Source organism: Aquila chrysaetos, chromosome 10 (assembly GCF_900496995.4).
Source record: "Aquila chrysaetos chrysaetos chromosome 10, bAquChr1.4, whole genome shotgun sequence".
Taxonomy (NCBI): Eukaryota; Metazoa; Chordata; class Aves; order Accipitriformes; family Accipitridae; genus Aquila; species Aquila chrysaetos.
Genome location: NC_044013.1, coordinates 41,644,526 through 41,662,684, shown reverse-complemented (window position 1 = coordinate 41,662,684; position 18,159 = coordinate 41,644,526). Strand labels below are relative to the sequence as shown.

The 18,159-nt window shown below is 43.0% G+C and overlaps 1 protein-coding gene across 9 annotated transcripts in view; it reads left to right on the top strand.

The window, feature by feature from the left end:
* ACACA (acetyl-CoA carboxylase alpha) overlaps positions 1 to 18,159 on the top strand; it is a 140,991-nt gene that overhangs the window by 37,190 nt on the left and 85,642 nt on the right. For all 9 annotated transcript variants that reach the window (XM_041126817.1, XM_041126820.1, XM_030028210.1 and 6 more), the window contains 11 exons: positions 936 to 1,086; positions 2,418 to 2,552; positions 3,459 to 3,605; positions 4,119 to 4,307; positions 4,904 to 5,004; positions 5,588 to 5,676; positions 7,062 to 7,186; positions 11,725 to 11,838; positions 13,409 to 13,522; positions 14,195 to 14,284; positions 14,789 to 14,907. In XM_041126817.1, coding sequence (XP_040982751.1) covers positions 936 to 1,086; positions 2,418 to 2,552; positions 3,459 to 3,605; positions 4,119 to 4,307; positions 4,904 to 5,004; positions 5,588 to 5,676; positions 7,062 to 7,186; positions 11,725 to 11,838; positions 13,409 to 13,522; positions 14,195 to 14,284; positions 14,789 to 14,907 — 1,374 coding nt within the window. The remainder of the gene's footprint in view (positions 1 to 935; positions 1,087 to 2,417; positions 2,553 to 3,458; positions 3,606 to 4,118; positions 4,308 to 4,903; positions 5,005 to 5,587; positions 5,677 to 7,061; positions 7,187 to 11,724; positions 11,839 to 13,408; positions 13,523 to 14,194; positions 14,285 to 14,788; positions 14,908 to 18,159) is intronic.

Here is an 18,159-nt window from a genome sequence, read left to right as displayed (position 1 = left end):
TACATGCCAAAATTAGATGTACTTGTAACTTTATGCTTCCCAAAGATCAGCTGGGAATGGAATTCTCTCCTAGGAAGAGGTTACTAGATGTATTATGGATGAGTTTAAAGGGAGAAGTTGCCTTCACCTGAAGAACAGATCTTGGCTACTGTTAGAAGAAAGATCTGAATGTATTTTGGATTATAAAAAAAAAACCTCACCAACCAACAAAAACCAGACTATGAAAATCTTTAAAATCCTTGAAACTCCACGGCTGCCTTAGATGCAAGATTTACTATTTCAGTGTGTTCCCTCAAAATTCCCTGCAGGAATCATAGCCATAAGGCCAGAAAATCTCCAGCTTCTGGAATGTGAACCACTGCCCCCTCTGCTGGTTTCTTTTCTGTGACAAGTGTAACGAATCTGGTCAGGAGCACAAAGAAAGTTTCGGTAACTTTCTGGGTTGGAAAATGCTGTAAAATCTCAACCTCTCAGTCTGCTACATGGGTGCATCCTGCTCTTTTCAGCTTTGCTCTGTATACAAGAGGATTTTGCATGAGGTGCACAGTTTGATGAATGTGTTGTGTGTTATGTATGGCAAGTGTAATATCCACTAAGATCTGTTTTTGTTTATATGAAATCTTGAACTTCATTGGTTCTGGTTCTGACAGTGAGTGGTACCTGTTGGTAGAGAAGAAGCACAAAAGTAACATACATACAACCTTGCTAAGGGCTATTCTATCTGGTTTCTGATCCCTGGCTTCCATAGTCCTGTTTCAATATGATTAAACTGAACTTTCATATGCAGGGCCATACCATTCAGCTCAAAGAGCTGGTTGAGGTGTTTTTGTTTAGTTTTGTTCTGAAATAGAATAGGGAAAGAGAGAATGGATTTTTCCCTTCCCATGCTTTCTACAAGAAATTCTGTTGCAGTGATGTGTCCCGTTCTTTCCTAGGTATCGCATCACTATAGGTAACAAGACCTGTGTGTTTGAAAAGGAGAACGATCCCTCCATTCTGCGCTCACCTTCAGCTGGGAAGCTTATCCAGTATGTGGTGGAGGATGGGGGACACGTGTTTGCAGGCCAGTGCTTTGCAGAAATAGAGGTAAAAGAGTCTCAAAGAACTGACTTGGCTGCAGATGTGGAATCTGCCCAGGCAAAAGCTGGGCGGAAAAAAGTTGAATGCTTTGGAACTGGGAATTGAGTGTTGAGGGATAATTCACAGTATTTCCTTTCCAAATTTTGTCTGTGTTTTAACTTGGACTAATGCAGGAATCAGCAGTGAGAGTGATGGGGTAGGGAAGAAATTACTTAGCAGCTGAAATTTGAGTGTTAATGACTGTATACCAACTGATAAGCAAAATTCTCAGCAGTGAGACTGTGGTTATCATCTTGCTGCGATACCAAGGGAGAGTGGGATCCATATGCACTGTGTTTTCTCGCTGAGGTGAAGAAGGTCTTCTACTTGTAGACCACACAACTAACACAGACTCAGAAGCAGAGTTACATGCCAGGATTAAGTAACAAATTAAGACTTCTCTCTGATTATCTGATCATTTAGCAGGTTGATCGGATGAGTTAGTAAGTGTCACTCCTCCCTTCTCCCTTGGAAGTTACTTAACTCTTAGAGAGGAGGATGATGAACAATTTCTGCATCACTGTGAGGAAAGTGCAAGAGGTTGTGTAGGAGTGCATGGCTCAATACAGATTTGAGGGAGGGGAGGGTGTGTGTTGACAGGGGCGCAATTAAACCAGTTGGGGACAATGTGTAGGAGAAAAATATCAAGCCAGAGATCCAGATGCTTTATGTAAGTGCTTTTAAGCTGCAACAGAGCCATGGCTAAGAAGGAACCACCTACTCAGTTCCTGTGTTCCCAGTTGTGGTGTATAGTATAGGATTGGTAAAACTAGACTGTATCCTTGCCTTCTGCTCCAAAGGCAAGAACTTCCATGGTTGATCTAAGGAAGCATCCCTGTTTGCGAAGAGCGGTCTGAGACCTGTGACCTCTAGAAAGTAATCCTAGTTCCCTCTGCTAAAAGTGAATGTGTTGCTGTAGCTTTTGAGAGTGGCTCTCCCACTTCTAGCCTTTAGAGTGCAGCAGCTGCAGCAGTAAATTGTATCTGTTTTGTTCATTTTGTTGAATGTGGGACCTTCCTGAGTACCTGTTGCTCCAAGCGGTGTAGAACAGGTGGCATTCCTGAGGATGGCTTCCTGCTGTGCTAATTTGTGGCCAATTGTTTTGTCCTACCATTCACTTAAGCATCTGGGGGCTTGTTCCCAGTGTGTGTGCTTTTAAGCCTTTGAGAAAGCCTGAACGCAAAAGGTGCTCATGCAGGTTAGTTTGTCTGTGGTAGGACATTGGCTGCTGGCTCACAAAACTAGAACCATTTGGGGAACATGGAAGCTGAGTGTGTAACCTGTTTTCCTTGCTACAGGTGATGAAAATGGTGATGACACTAACAGCAGGAGAATCAGGCTGCATCCATTATGTCAAACGCCCAGGGGCAGCCTTGGATCCAGGCTGTGTGATTGCCAAGCTCCAGCTGGATGATCCCAGCAGGGTTCAGCAGGTGAGAAAGTTGCAGGAAGCGCAGATGTTTTTTGTGGTTTTAATAGGGGAGTGATGTTGGGAGTGGTATGAGATGGTCCAGTGTACTGAACCAATTTCAGATTTGTGCATTGTACTGGAATTGTCACTTTACCATTTATTTGTCTCAGATGAGGACTAGGACTCAGATCATTGTCTCTTTCTCTGATTCAGGCTAAGTTTACGTACCATTCTTGTTCTCTTCTTCCCTCTATGCTATTGTGGGTACATGGCTGTCTAGGATATTGGATGTTGGCCAGATTTTTCTATCTGCTTTATTCCTCTGCACGTTTATTTAACTTCTTTTTATCATATATTCTTCTTTAAGTGACCCTCTTTGGGAGGACGGGAGTTGATATCCCAACTCCAAGAGCGTCAGGCCCTGTGAAGGCAATTGTAGCAAATGTGGAAACACAAAAAAAGAGCCTAGGACATGGATCTTTTTTAAGGTGAAAGGCAAAGAGATATATTCATTTAGGGATGGTAGGCTGGGATGTAGCTGGTGGCGGTGGAAGAGAATCTATTGTTCCATTAGCAATAGCTAGTTGAAAATTGTGGGAGGTTGTTGTGCAGGGGGTGGAAAGTGATTGTCAGCACCAAACTGTTGGTTTTTCCTGTGCTTTTCTTTGAGACTTTTGGTCATCCTGGATCTAAACAATGAGATCAACTGTAACGTATTTGGAAGAGAGGCTGGAAGCTTATTTTGTGGGTGTACACAACATAGAACTGTTGGAGATTCCAGCTCATAACTTTTCTGTCTCTCAACCAAGTGCATTTTCCACTCTGGGAATTCTTGCAAATTAAATCTGAGTCGAGGGCAAGATGTTACCGCCATGGCTGATGCCAAACAGGAGGGTTAGTGATGCTGTGCTGTTCATTGTGTTTCCAGGCTGAACTGCACACAGGTGCCTTGCCACAGATCCAGAGCACAGCACTTCGAGGCGAGAAACTGCATCGCATCTTCCATTATGTCCTAGATAATCTGGTCAATGTGATGAATGGATACTGCCTGCCAGAGCCCTACTTCAGCAGCAAGGTACTGGTTACTTCTTGTTTCAGAGCGAGAGCACAAATATTCTTTCAGTTCAAGGTAAGGCTTGCCAATTTCCATGTCACAGCCAGAGGACCAGGAGTCAGGGCAGTACTACCCTGCTAGTGCCAGCTCAATTTGGTTTTCTTTCTTAGACTTCCTTATAGTCAGTCTCACTGGAGAGTCCCACCTGTGGCACCCAAAACAAAGACAAGGAGTTGAGCTTGATCTTTACTGCTTATGCTTGCCGCCTTGTACGTGGGAGCTGCGTGCACAGCCAGCTGTGGTAGAAGTCCTAGAGGGAGGAGGAAAGTAGGTGGACGAATCTGAGTCAGCTGTGGGTTTAAGGTAGCACAGCAGCTTTGTCATCTACCTCAGTTCTCTCTTTTTAGTCCCTGGACTAGCTGTATGATAAAACAGTATTGAAGAAGACCTCAATGAAAAGCCTTTCCTTTTTTTCCTTACTGCTGCTTATTCTTTTCTTCGTGCTTGTCTTTACACTGACTTGTCTCTCTCTAGGTGAAAGGCTGGGTTGAGCGACTAATGAAGACACTGAGAGATCCATCTTTGCCTCTGCTGGAACTTCAGGACATCATGACCAGTGTTTCTGGACGGATTCCACCCAATGTAGAGAAGTCCATCAAGAAGGAGATGGCCCAATATGCGAGCAACATCACATCAGTCCTTTGCCAGTTTCCCAGCCAACAGGTGATCAGCCACACTTATCTAGAGGAATAAAAATTGTTTTGCATTGAGGCAGAGAGAGAGAGAAGGTTCCTTGAAATTATCTGGAGGTTAGTTGGACCTGAATGATGCGTTTGAACATGGGTTCTTCATGATGAAAGATACTTACCTGTATCACTTGAGCTTAAAGGCTTGCCTCCTTTACCTGTGCTGAAGCGTATGTGTTCCCTGCTCAGTATAGCTTTAAACAGGCAGTTTGGAAGCAGTTTAAACATATCAGTGGCCTTGTGGGCATTTATTTATTTGCTTTTTGCCTGGTACATATGCTGCAGTGCAATTTATAGTGTCAACGTAACCTTACAAAAGAGCGGTTGCAGCTAAGGGAGGCCTGATCAGGTAATGAGGTGTTGGAAGATGATTTCTCCAGTATACAATATTGTACGTTGATATTTGTATCATTGTCAGGTCATTAACTTTCTTAGCAGTTTAAGGCTTTGACTTTTGCTGGAGTCTGGTGGAGCTCTGCTCTGGACTGTCTGGAAGTTCTCAGCTTCTCTACTGGTTTTCAGCCAGATTTTCCCATACAGGACTGTAACTGTCATGTGATTGCTCTCTTTCAGATTGCCAATATCTTGGATAGCCACGCAGCCACCTTGAACCGCAAATCAGAGCGTGAGGTCTTCTTCATGAACACTCAGAGCATTGTGCAGCTTGTACAGAGGTGAGACATTTTCAGGGGTGCCCCCTAAATTTTTTTTTTGGGGGGGTGGGGTGCTGTTTGAAAGACCTGAGCCTGCTTGTCTTTATTCAAAGGTTTTATTACACTCAGAGTCTAAATCACTAGGAATAAGCCTCCATAGTTCCTTCAGGCAGGTCAACAGTGAGGGGGCTGTGTGTGTGGCTCCTGGCTGCCTGTGTGAAGCACACATACAGATTCTTCTTCTTTTTCCCTTTGCCATATGAAAGACAGATTTAACTTCTGTCCTGGCACTGATCACATCTTGGCCATTTCATCAAGCTGCTGGTGTGTGTTATGCCTTTCAGTGTCTAGAGTTTTGAGTATTTTTAGAAGAAAAAGGACATTTTGACGCAAAACATGAGCCATGCTACCCCACAACAGTAATGGTAGGGGTTGTGTATTCACATAACAATTGGGGTTTTTGAGAACCAGGTACTTTGCTTCTTCCCGTAAGCAAACAGGCTTATTCTGCCACTCGTGTTGAGTGTTACTCACTTGTAGGTCTTCAGAAGCAGGTCTGTGCTGGTCTCACTCAGTGCTAGGTTTGATGTATTTGCTTCTGCAGGTACCGAAGTGGTATTCGGGGTCACATGAAAGCAGTGGTGATGGATCTGCTCCGTCAGTATCTGAAGGTGGAGACTCAGTTTCAGCATGGTGAGTCTCTAAGCACATCAAGGATTTGATTTCTGAAAGAACCACGTTTGCTCCCAGAAGGTCCACATGGACTCCCTTCAATAAAGATTACTCCAACTTTGTGGTGAAGCTAAGCTACACAGGTTTTCTTTTAAAGATCTGCCAGTCAGATCCTGGTTTTTGTAGACGAGCTTTTGTCCAGTTTGAGTTTTCGTGGTAAGAGTGCTCATAATGCTTATGAGAAGCAAATGACAAACTCTACCCCAAAGCTGTCGTGGTGGTTTTCCACTGTTGGTATACACATCATCTTGTACATTCCATGTCATCTTACTCACAGTTTACATGGCATAGCATGACTCTGGTCTCTTTTTGGTGTAGGAATGCTCCTTTTCCCTGTAAATCTTCAAAAGAGTAGCTCCTATATGAGTTTATGATCCTCTAAGTGAGGACTTTTGTATGACCTGGAGTAAAAAGACAGACTCACTGAATTATGAGTTTCTTTGTGTTGCCATTTCTAGTCTGTTATTGAGCTTGCTAAGGCTTGGCCAGTCTGTGTGGTCTCTGCTTGTTCTAGACAAGAGATGAAGCAGTTCTCCTTTGCATTCCCTCACTGACTCTGTGGCCCACCACTGGAGAGTTCCTCCACTTGGGTATTCCGCATGTAGAAGCTTCCTGTTAGAAGCTTGATTTTTATTTCCTGATTTCTGAGCATCTGCAGAAAAACTGTTTAAATTCACCGTGCTATTTAGTTCTATCTTGCCTGTTCGTTAGATTCTATAGTAAGAAAATCAAGTGCAGTAAAAAAAAAAAAAGTCACTGAGTTGTTTGCACCTGCTGTAAAATACCAGGAAGCTGCTTGCTCTTCATAAACAAACCTCAAACCTCAGCCTGAAACTGAGAATTGAAATAAATGCATTGCGCTGCTGTATCCAGGCACAAGATGGCAATGAAGCACTAGCTAATTTTGAGGCTCTAGCTCTTACAGGTAGTTCAGATTCTGCTCTACTTTTCTTTTGTCCTGCTCCAATACCTGCACAAGCCTAACAGTACTGCAGATTCATTTCCACTTCAATTTGCTGGTAGTAGAGGATGGTGCAAATCTTTTTGCTATTATTTTATTTTGGTTGTCATTTGAATGAAAGACTGAGCTCACCATTCCTCTCTTCATATTGCTCACAGAGGAGGTATTTGGTATTGGAACTGTTTTAATAAGAGTAGGATGTTTAAAGTTTGCAGTTGAGGGGGTGGTGGTGGGAGGAATGCTTCCTTCCCAGAATTGATTGTATGGGCCATGCAAAGTAGATTCTGAAAACATATATGTAGAAATATAAAGACACATCTAGTAACTTGTATTCCTTGACACAGAGGTGTAGAGACTGGAAAAAAATGTGCATTTCTGATTGCAGGTCACTATGACAAGTGTGTCTTTACCCTTCGGGAAGAGAATAAAAGTGATATGAATGCTGTATTGAACTACATCTTCTCACACGCTCAGGTCACCAAGAAGAACCTGCTTGTTACAATGCTCATTGTAAGTTGTCTATTGGTGCTCTAGAAATTTGTTGCTTCTTGTAGTTTTATGTTTGATGCTTTGAAAGATACTGAATTGACAGCTCTCATCCTTAAAGATGCAAGCCTTCTAGCTATAGAAGCAGTGGCAGCAGTGTAGAGTTTCTTCATGTGTTCTTAGGGCATGTAAGCCATGCATTAGAGGAGACCCAGAACATACTGTTCAGCTCAGTGTCTGTACACCTTCTGGTTCATGACTGTCCTGCATTGATTGCCTATCAGAGTGTAGTGAAGGCTAATTATGCAAGTGATTTGTGAGCATCTGTGGGGAGATAAGAATGCAGACTTAACTCTTACATTGGGAGGATGCTAGAGGCTAACTTTCAGACACTGGGCTGTGACTTTATACTTGGTTTAGTTTGCTTCTTCATCTTCAGGGGTCTCAGAGAGGTCCTGTCTTGATATAGCTCATGGTACTCAAACTGGAGTTGCTTGGAAGGCAAAGCAATATGCTACCAACACAAAAAGCAGATGATTTTTTTTGTGGTAATAATTCTGTAATAGCAACATTTTTATGGTCCTTCATTACTAATGAGGGTGACTTCCTGGTAGTGAGTGGCATTAGCCAGCCCATATGGAGGCCCTTGAGGGGTTTCATATGCTCTTCCTTGATGAGCCATAGTTTGGTCTTATAGGTTTGGCAGTGGCTCTCTTAGCTTCTTCCTGGTTATAGTCTCATAAAGTCTTATCTCAGGTCTGCAGTGGTGCTTTTGGACTGGCTGTACTCTGGGCTGCATGATGGAATCTGACTAGGACTCAATATCTCGGCACAAAGCTGGTCACTCCAGATCAGGCTTCTGACCCTTGGGATGGTGTGCGGCTGTCCAGAGAGCTTGCAAAGGGATGGGGAATCTCCTGGGGTTGGAATTCCTCTTGGACAGACACAGATTCCACCCTAGAAACAAATGAATCCTCATGCCAGGACCTACCACCCGTGTTCTTCTGGCTTGTTACTCCATGAAAAATCTCAGTTCTCATTAACTTCAGTCCCACTCTACTGGGTAAAACTCCCAGTAAATTACGTTCCTAGGAAAAATAAAAACCAACAGTTGAGTCTGTCTCTTTTTTCCTGTTCCCTAAAAAGCCTCAAAAAATCCTTGCCCCACATAATGCTTTGAAGCAGAATGAATGCCCATGTTCCTCAAGGCAGGATGAATTTAGCTACAACATGATTTTCAACGGACTGGAGTTTGGTATCCTGCTTTTTAAGAGGCTAATTACAATACTATCTCTCTCTTCCCCGCCCCCCCCTTTTCTTTTCTTTTTTTTTTTTTTTTTCCCCCAAACATCATGCGGTCTGTTACTGCCAAAAATACGTCCAACGTAGCCATCCACAAAATAACTCTCAAAAGCAGAAAGAGTCATAATCGTCCTAGGCTGAGGCTGAGTTTCTTAAATTCTAATTTGTAAGATATAAGGACACTGGCATTCTTTCTTTTTGGCTCTCCTTTTTTCCCTTTTTTCTTTTTTTTTTTTCCTTCCCTTTTTGGTGTGTGGTGTGATTGTAAGTAACGCTTGCCTTAAGAATCTCATTATTTGAACACGGAGCCATATTTCCTCTGAGAATTCTGGAGTAGCTTTGAGCCGGGGCTGTTCATTTCTCAAGTAATCATGCTGGCGTGATGGAGAGAGAAAATGGCAGCTGTTCGCAGCTCAGGCCTTCAATTTTCTTCAGAGTCCAGTCACTCAAGTGTGTAATTACACGGGGGTGCCGGGGAGGCGTTAGGCCTTGTCAAAGAGCTGGTTTGAGGCTTTGCTCGCTGCCTTTGCCAATCAGTGCAGGCAAAAGCCAGTGCAGCGCCAGCTACCTGCTTTATTTTGTTGTTGTCATCCTGATTATTTCTTGCTAAAATGGGACTGAAACTTTTTGTCTAGTTTTTCACCTCCATGCAAGCCACGTCTTGGAGGCAGAGCCTTGCTGTGTCTTCACGTTGGCCGGCACAACGTCCGTCTGAGGGAGTGAGGGGTGTGCTGGGAGACAGCAGAGAAACGTCAAAGAGTTTTCCTTTTTCCTTCCTGTGTAGTCATTCTTCCCACCGCTGTCAGTTATTTCTACTCAAGTAAAGGCCACCATCCCAGTTTGGTAGAACTTAAAACATACTGGAGAGATGGTGCTGCACGTGGTGGACGAACAGCCGGGTAGCTAGCCGGTGATCCGAGCGCCGTTTGTATGGCCTCTGCCAGCGCGGTGCCCGAGGCCTTGCAAACGGGCGTCTGCCCTCGCACAAACTTCTCGAATCCCGTGGGTAACGGGGGCTCAGGAGGGGCAATGTGCCTTCGGTCACAGTGTCATCTGTGGCACAGCTAGGGATTACCGTCTGCCGAGTTACAGGTCACGCCGTTAACCAAAAGACCGTCATTCCTCTTTCTTCCGACTCACATTATTCTTCATGTCTGAGGGACCCCGTGGCATATTTGGTGTAATCATGGTGAAGGCTGTGGCATTTTATGGGTTGCCAAGCTATTTATGTGGGATGGTTTTAAGTTTGTCCTCCAAGGGCAAACATCATGTCAAAATACCTTGATGCTTATGTTGCTGTTATTGATGTATCCCTAGAAATCCATTATTAACAAGGGGCTCTGAGGATGGTTTTAGTAATAGTGTTATGCTGCCATCATTCACCTTTTTTAGCTAGCAGGCGTTTAAGGCAGGATGGGAACTACTTCATCCTTCATATATTTGTTGAAATATAGTGTGATTTGAAGTTGTATGTTCATTTTATGTACTTAACTGACTGTTGTATGCACATCCTAGTCTTAACTGGACAGAATCGCTTGTGGCATGGCAGATGTCCTGTGTCCCATCAGACTTGTGTTACCTTGAGCAGTAACATTACAACACCCAGGAATTTGTATTTCAAATATGATGAAGGCAGTTACTGAATTATTCGCTGTCAGTTCACACAGTGACCTGGAGTGGATAAATTTACAGAACTGTCTTTGGGAACAACCATTGTAATGTTTGCCGGCCCAAGACTCAGTAGGGCACAACAATCTCATAAGAGTTAGTAGCTTAGATTTTTTTAATAAGAGTGTTTTGACTGTGGTCTCTCTCCCTGAGAGATGTATGCCATCATTCCTACAGATGGCATCATGCTTTAGTGGGGTCGGAGAGAAAGGGGTCAAGAGAGATGTGGGGGGAAAAGCTATTTAGCTTTGGAATCTCATGTAGTACGAGCTGTTATTTGTTAGTCACTCTATGGGACTTGTAGTATTTGGTTTTTGTCTTTTACTTTGTTTTCCCTGGCAGTTAATTTGATAAACTAACCTACTGCACAGAGGCTTCCCTTTTTCCCCCTTCTATTTATTGGATCTTCAAAGAGCCTTTTCTGGACTGTATGTGTTCAAAATCTCTTAAAACTTTAAGGCACCGACTCTCTTTCCTGTTGCATATCCCTGTTTCATCTCACATTTTCCTCCTATGATTCATTTACCAAGAGAAAAGCTGTTAAGTGCTGTATAGAAAGAAACGCATTAGAGGCTCCTAGAGGGTTTCCAGCTTCGGGAGTGGGAGGGAAGAGGCTCACAAGACAGTGTGAGTAGTTGAAGACTGTGAGATTATTTGTGGGAATTGAAACTATTTCTGGAAGAAAGTGTGCATAAGAGTGCACCTCCTCTGTTCAGAAAACAAAACAGATTAAAGTCTTTACTGTTTGCATTTTTTTGAATGGCTGAATCCAAGAGAGTTTTGAAACAGCATTAACACTGAAAATGATGCTGTTCAGTTTTATTGTTTTATCTAGCCAATTTAGAAAGTAAAGTAAGCTAGTGAGCTTCCTCAGAACCAGGATTCTTTGATTGGAAGAAATACTACGGAGTCAGTCCTGTACTGTGGCAGGAAACACATAATTTATGGTTTTAGTTAGCTTTGCTTAGCCTTGTTAGAGGAACGACAGGATTTTTTTTTCCTAGTGTTGATGAAGCTGTACAAAACATGTGGTTGGTTTGTGGGTGTGAATTTGTGGGATTTTTTTGGTTTTGAGGTGTTTTTTTAAGTGGACTTCAGGAGGTTCTCCCGGCAGTTATACTCTTTCTGTTTGGTCACCTCTGACAGTGGAAGTTTGCTAATCTTTGCATGCTACATAAGGCATTTTGCTATAATTAAATGCTCTTTGAATTTTGCATTGCTGCTAGGGGACAATTCTCGTACAAAGCTGAAATTGGGTAATGAGGAGATGTTTTACTTGAGTCTCTTTGACAAGTCAGTATTTCTCCTGTGTTTGGATGCCAAAACACATGCTACAAATAAGAAAATGGGTGATGGTGCCAGTGCCTTCTTTCCTCTCTAGCTTTATTTATATGTGTAAAATTATTGAAAGCCTAATACTTGTACCCTTGTCAGCACAGAATTACAGAATAATTTAGATAGGGACCTCTAGAGGTGATCTGCTCCAGCCCCTGAGTGCATGTGTGTATGTATTTCAGGTTTAAACTCCTTTGTAGGAGGATGGAAGATGGTCTTCCTCTGTTGTAAACATTTTCAGTTCTCTTTATTTTTAGGACCAGCTATGTGGCCGTGACCCCACCTTGACAGATGAGCTGATTAATATTCTGACAGAGCTGACCCAGCTCAGCAAGACAACCAACGCTAAAGTGGCCCTGCGAGCACGTCAGGTAAGGGAGCGTGTTTAGCAATCCAAGCTGATCCCTGCTAGAGACAGACTGTGCCATTGCTGATCAGATCAATAGGGACTGCTCCCACTTGGAGCTTGCTCTTTTGGAAAGTCTATCTCTCTTGATGTTTATTTTGATTACTATGCAAATGTGAAGAGTAGATTACTGTGAGCAGCGCTTTAACAATGAAGCTAATTAACCAATGATTAACCATTGTGACAGTCTAACAAAGATTGCAGTGGATTCCCAATCACTGTAAAATCTGAAGTTAAGATTACATTCCTTTGTCCCTGCTCCTCCAAGAAGTTTTGTCTGGCTCAAATAGGAGTTAATTAAGAGTAGCCTGTGTGGTTTGTGTGATAGAGGAAGTTGAAATACATGGTCACTGTAGTTCCTTCTGGCTTTATAATCTGTGAACCCGACAAGCACAGGCTGCCTGGAACGTGCAGGCAGCTGTACAGTAAACAGCCAGGACATGCTATCTGGGTTCATCAGCTACCTTACAATTGCGAATCAGTGTGTGCAGAGAACAGGGAGAGAAATTTACACAAGAACCAGATGTTCTTTGCAACTGCTAAGGAATTATTGCAAAGAATTACGTTGGTCTTTTGCAGGGTTTCTTCTAGCTTTTGAGTTGCGTTTTGTCAATTTCTTTTTAACCTGAAAATAATTGGAAAAACTCTTGATACTGTCAGTTCCAAGAGATACAGATAATAATTTGAATGCCAGATATCTACCTGGATATTATTGTGAGCTTCCTCTTTAGCAGTTAGTCTGTAGCCAGGAAGGAGTGAGAGGGCATAATCGTTTCATGGTAATGCTAACCCTGTAGTCTGATCACTCCTTTCACTCCACAGTCCCTATCTCCATTCTAAAAGTCCTAAGTAGGAAAGCTGACACTTTGGGGATCTCTCCTTTTATTTCAGAGCTTGACTGTTGAAAATGAATAGGGTGTTTGAAGCTGCTCAGTGACCTTATGTTTACTTCAGGATTGTATTTGTGTCCTTGAACCATTCAGTTATTGAACGTCTCAGCAGCATGCAGGGGATGGTGCTGCAGTCCATGTGTATGTCTTTATGTTGCTCTTTCACTTCATTTTCCCCTGCAAGCTGCTTCCCCTTCCTATCTTCGTATCCTTCATGTTGGGCATTTAATACCTGGCACCAGTGTCTCTTGCTTCCTCTGCTTGGAAGCTGTGAAAGGCGGTCTCTGTTGCTGGCCTCCCCACAGCTGCTGCCTGCCAGATCTGCTTTCCAATTAACAGCCGGTCAGGCAATCCCCAGGACTAGCAGCTCTGCAGTGCTAAATCACATGCACTGATGGAACTTGATTGAAGCTGTTCCTTTTCTCCATGGGGAATTGCCAATAATACAAACCGAGCAGATACACAAATGAGGCTGGGGAGGGGAGAGAGTTTGCAGCATCACCCAGGTGCCACAGAATTCACAGGAGAAACCAGCTGCCTCTTCTGGGATGGAGCAGACTATTGCTGCCTTGGAGGTAACAGCCTCCTGCTGATGGCCCAGCATAGCTCCTTTCACTGACACTCCTTGTGTTTGCTGTTTACCAGGTTCTCATTGCTTCCCATTTGCCATCCTACGAGCTGCGTCACAACCAGGTGGAGTCCATCTTCCTGTCCGCTATTGACATGTATGGACACCAGTTCTGCATTGAGAACCTGCAGGTATCTACCAAACTTCCCTCCTTGTTTCCCTGCTTTTTTCTCATTGATCTTAATGTTTCTGTATTAAATCTCACTTGTAGTCCCAAGGTCCATGTGGCTTTGAATTGTATTGTTCTGGTTTCTAGCTTCCCCCTCATTTTTGTTTTCATTCTTACACTGATACCAGAATGACCTCATCACAGTCTACAACTTCCTCAAGGGGGGCAGCAGAGGTGGAGGTGCTGATCTCCTCTTTCTGGTGACCAGTGATAGGACATGAGGAAATGGGGTAAAGCTGCGTCAGGGAAAGTTCAGACTGGACATTAGGAAAAAGTTTTTGACCAAGAGGGTGGTTAGTCACTGGAACAGGCTCCCCAGGGAAGTGGTCACGGCACCAAGCCTGTCAGAGTTCAAAGAGCATCTGGACAATGGTCTTAGTCATATGGTTTAGTTTTAGGTAGTCCTGCGAGGAGCAGGGAGTTGGACTCTGATCCTTATGAGTCCCTTCCAATTTGAGATATTCTATAATTCTATTATTTAATATAAAAAGGTCATAATCCTTGATGAACAACAGAAAAAGCATGGAAATCAGAACTAGTCAGGCTTGATTTGGGGTTTTTGCTTTTTTACCTGATCCTGTTTGCAAGACAGGCAGTTCTCTTTTAAAACCCTGCTTAATGTGATCTCTTCTAGAAACTCATTTTGTCTGAGACATCCATCTTTGATGTGCTACCCAACTTTTTCTACCACAGTAACCAGGTGGTAAGAATGGCAGCTTTGGAGGTAAGTCTATTCCTACTGAAAAAAATAAATATTTTTAATTTTTCTGGTTTTTTGTTTGGGTTTTGTTGTTGTTGTTGTTGTTGTTGTTTTGAGCACTGCTACCCTGCAAGATTAAGAGAGCTGTAGGTGGTGTGGAATCTGGCATACTTGGAGTCTGGCATTTAGCAGCATTAATATCCATAACTGACTGAAATTTCAGATTCAAGATATCTTCTTTGCTTGAAGAAGACTTAGGTGGTTGAAAGGATTGGAAGTGAAGCTGCTGTCAGAGAATGTGGTCAGCCTACCCTGTGTGCCTTGTGCTGGTGGTTGTATCCTGCCAGACTGGCCTTCCTCAAAGAATAACTTTAAATTCTAGTTGAATTAGAGTTCTATCTACATATTCATTTGGAGGTATCTGTTTGGTTTTCAATATTTTTTTAAATCTCTGGGGTACTATTTGTCTTCTTTCTCTCTTTCTGCTTCCTTAGCACAGTTAAGCTGATTGAGTTTCTCTCTAACCAGGTGTACGTTCGAAGGGCATATATTGCCTACGAGTTAAACAGTGTCCAGCATCGCCAGCTGAAGGATAACACTTGTGTCGTGGAGTTCCAGTTCATGCTACCTACCTCCCATCCGAACAGGTCAGATCACGTGTTCAGGTGCCTTTGGAATCGGCGGTTTATGAGGGGCTACATCCTATTTTGGCAAAGAAAGCTTGCAATAGAATTAGTGGAGAAAGGGAGAGTCCCAGTGCCTCAAATAAGCACAAATTATTTAAGATAAACCCCTACATAACCCAGTTCCTTCTCCTAAGTTATTTAAAACCTCAGGAGCTGTGGGTAGTAGGTTCCACAGTTTGGATTCATGTAAATATGATACAGTTTTCATGTATTTTCTGATTTTTAAGTTCAGCTTGTGTAGTAACTTTCCTGTAGGACTTTAGTTCTGGCTGAATCCTGAGCCTTGCAAAAGATACAATTCCAGACAGAATAATCAATTACTCAGAATTTTAATAAAGGTCAGTCTCTGTCCCCTTCCTGCAGTGCTCCCCTGCCAGCCCTTTCTAACAGTTTGTGATTGGCTCTACTTTCAAACCTGGCTTTACTGGATAAGGTGAAATCTTTTCTAGCATGTGTTTTTTTGACTGAGAAGACCAAGATGCATGTATGAATGTATTTTATATAGAAATGCTAGAGTTGACATACTTTGGTTTTCAGTCAGTATTTTTCAGAATGTATTTCTCATGACTGCAACCGAAAGCATCAACTATTCGCTGCCCTATCTTCTAGAAGGGTCGCATCCCCTAGCGTGCGCTAAGATCATTTTAAAAAGACAAACCCAAACAAACTTGGTTATCAGAACTTCTTCAGCATCTGCCAGGTTAGTCAGTTCCCGTGTTTTTTCATTTGGACAGGAAGTCAGGAGGGTATTTTAGACGATATTTTATTTTTGTCCCAGGCAGTGGAGAACGTGCTGGAGCCAAGAGGCGCAGTGAGTCTTCGTGGCCGCCGGGTGCCACTGTTGATCTGTGCTGGTTTGGCAGTATGGTACCAGTGCTATTTTTCTCCTTTGTTTCCAAACATCTTTTTCCTTATTTTATTTTTGGTGGGGCTGGGCAACGGGGTCCAGTCTCGCTTCATTGAGAATCCATCAGTACATTTTATGAAATGGTTTTCAGAATCTGGTTTGCTAGAAACGAATGACTGTCCTCAACAAGCAGCACAAAACACTCACGGTACAAATGGGACATGCATTTGGTCTCATCTGTTTCCTACATTTCTAGAATATTTGTAAATAATTGCATACTATTTTTAGTACCCCTTTATAATACTCTCTGCCCACCCCCCATTCTTTCTCCATTTCTTCTCTTTGCTGGTCTCAGTTATCTCTGTTGCTTGGGGGTTGTTTGGCCTGCCCATGCTGACCACTGCTCTATTACTGTGCGCAGGCTTAATTGGACAAGGTCAGATGGAAGAGGAGAACTGTTACCTGCTTGGGAAATGGCTTCTTTGTTCTGAAATCTCCTCTCTCCTTTACGGTGGATTCGCTGGGGCAATGTTCTGAAGCTCAGTTCTGCTTCTCAACCATCGGCGCTACTGATGGTTGACTGAAAATGCATCGCTGTCCTTGTGCAGAGGCAAGCAGGCTTGGGGACAAATTCACTGCTTGCATAGGCAGGTTCAGTTCCTTTTGAGTTGCACCTCCGTCTGTTAGTGATGAATTTGGTTCCTCTTGCTTGATGCAGCTTCTTGCAGTGTATACCTACTTGTGCAGCTGTTGTGTGGCTGGGTGCTGAAGCACAGCCGGTAGCAGGATGCCTAGGGTCTTAAATTAGCACTAAGTGTGTAGATTTAAGCTAGCTGTAAAGGCAGACCTTATGTTGAGCCCAAGACACTGAAATCTCAAAACTCTGACATTGTCTTGCTTAAGTCTTTTTTGTTGTTTTTGACCATGTTCTACGTCCATCGTATGTTTTTTTTGTATCTTCTGTAGCACAAACTTTTAGAGTGAAAAGCTAAAAACGCATTCCAAGGACAAACCTGAAAGCCAAAATATCCCAGCTGACCCAAGCAAAATGTCCCTTGAGGCTCTGCTGGGTTGGGTCCTGGTGAACCAGGAGTAGATACCAGAGAGCCCTTAAGAGACCATTCTCTTTCAGAGCTGGTGTTAGTTGTATGATGCCACATATTTTTCAGCACTTCATCAGATATTTTTAAGCCCTGGTCCCTTTTGTGTCTGATTTCTGTGAACATTTAAGGGCCTGAATTTTACTGGAGCATATATTCATGTAGAGAAAATTGCAAACTGGTAATGGTTGCTATATTTAAATTCCTTCTTATTGGTATTTAACTCCGGTATGTCTTTACTTAATTGTAACAGAAACAATCACAGTCATTACTTCTCGTCTGACTCATCACAGCTAGGCACTCAGACCTTGTATTTTTGGCCACTAAATTATTGCCATCAACTACCCATAGGAAAGCTTTACATGGAAGCAGAGAGGAAAGAAAAACTGTTAAATCTGCTAACAAAGTCATAGAAATGCAACCTGCTGCTAGTGGGTTTTGTGGGCAGAAACTGTTTTGGGAATTATTTGTTTAAATTAATAGAAAACATCCTGTTGTAAGAATCCCCACTGATCCCGATTGCAAGGGTAAGACATAGGGAGAAAAACTGCTTATAATTGAAACCATAGAGGGCTTTATAGATGAAAACCAGCATTCCTTATTACCCGGTGCAAGGCAGATGAGGGTACGGTGTAACCATCTGGTGCCTTTTGCAGTAAATGGAGTTTGCAAGCCCTCTCCAAGTAGAGGGCGTTGCAGTAATCCAATCTGGAGGAAGCGATACAAGGGTATCTACGGGATGCTGATCACTACATGCTGCAGCAGGATACTGCAAACAAATGCTTATGTGCAGAGCCCCTTGCATTAGGATAACCTGCCTCTTTCAGTCATCTAGAGTCCTGGTGAGAAAAGATGTGAGGAAGAAATGAGCCCTGTTCTGAGCTGTTCTTTGCTTCCCTCTTGTTCAGACTGCCCTGCTGAGATGGGAAGCTGGTGGAATATTGACTGGTGTTTAGAGAGTTCAGCTTCCTTTGTGAGAATGGCAAGCCAGGTGACAGACACTGAAAGGCCTTTCTTAGGTGTTCAGCACATGAAACAGTGCTTGCCTAATCTTAGCTTAAAATCTTCTGTTCAAAGCAACATTGTGTGTCTAGTATAGGGAGAGGGAATTATAGTGCTTTTTCAACAGGAGAAGTTTTTTTTTCTAATAATCCCCCTCTCCTCTCCTGCTTTCAAACAGCCTTTCTTATGTCTGAAGCTGTAAGGTTTAAATTAAACTGGGACATTGTCTGCTGTAGCCAGCTTTTGGAGCCCGCTGCAGAATTG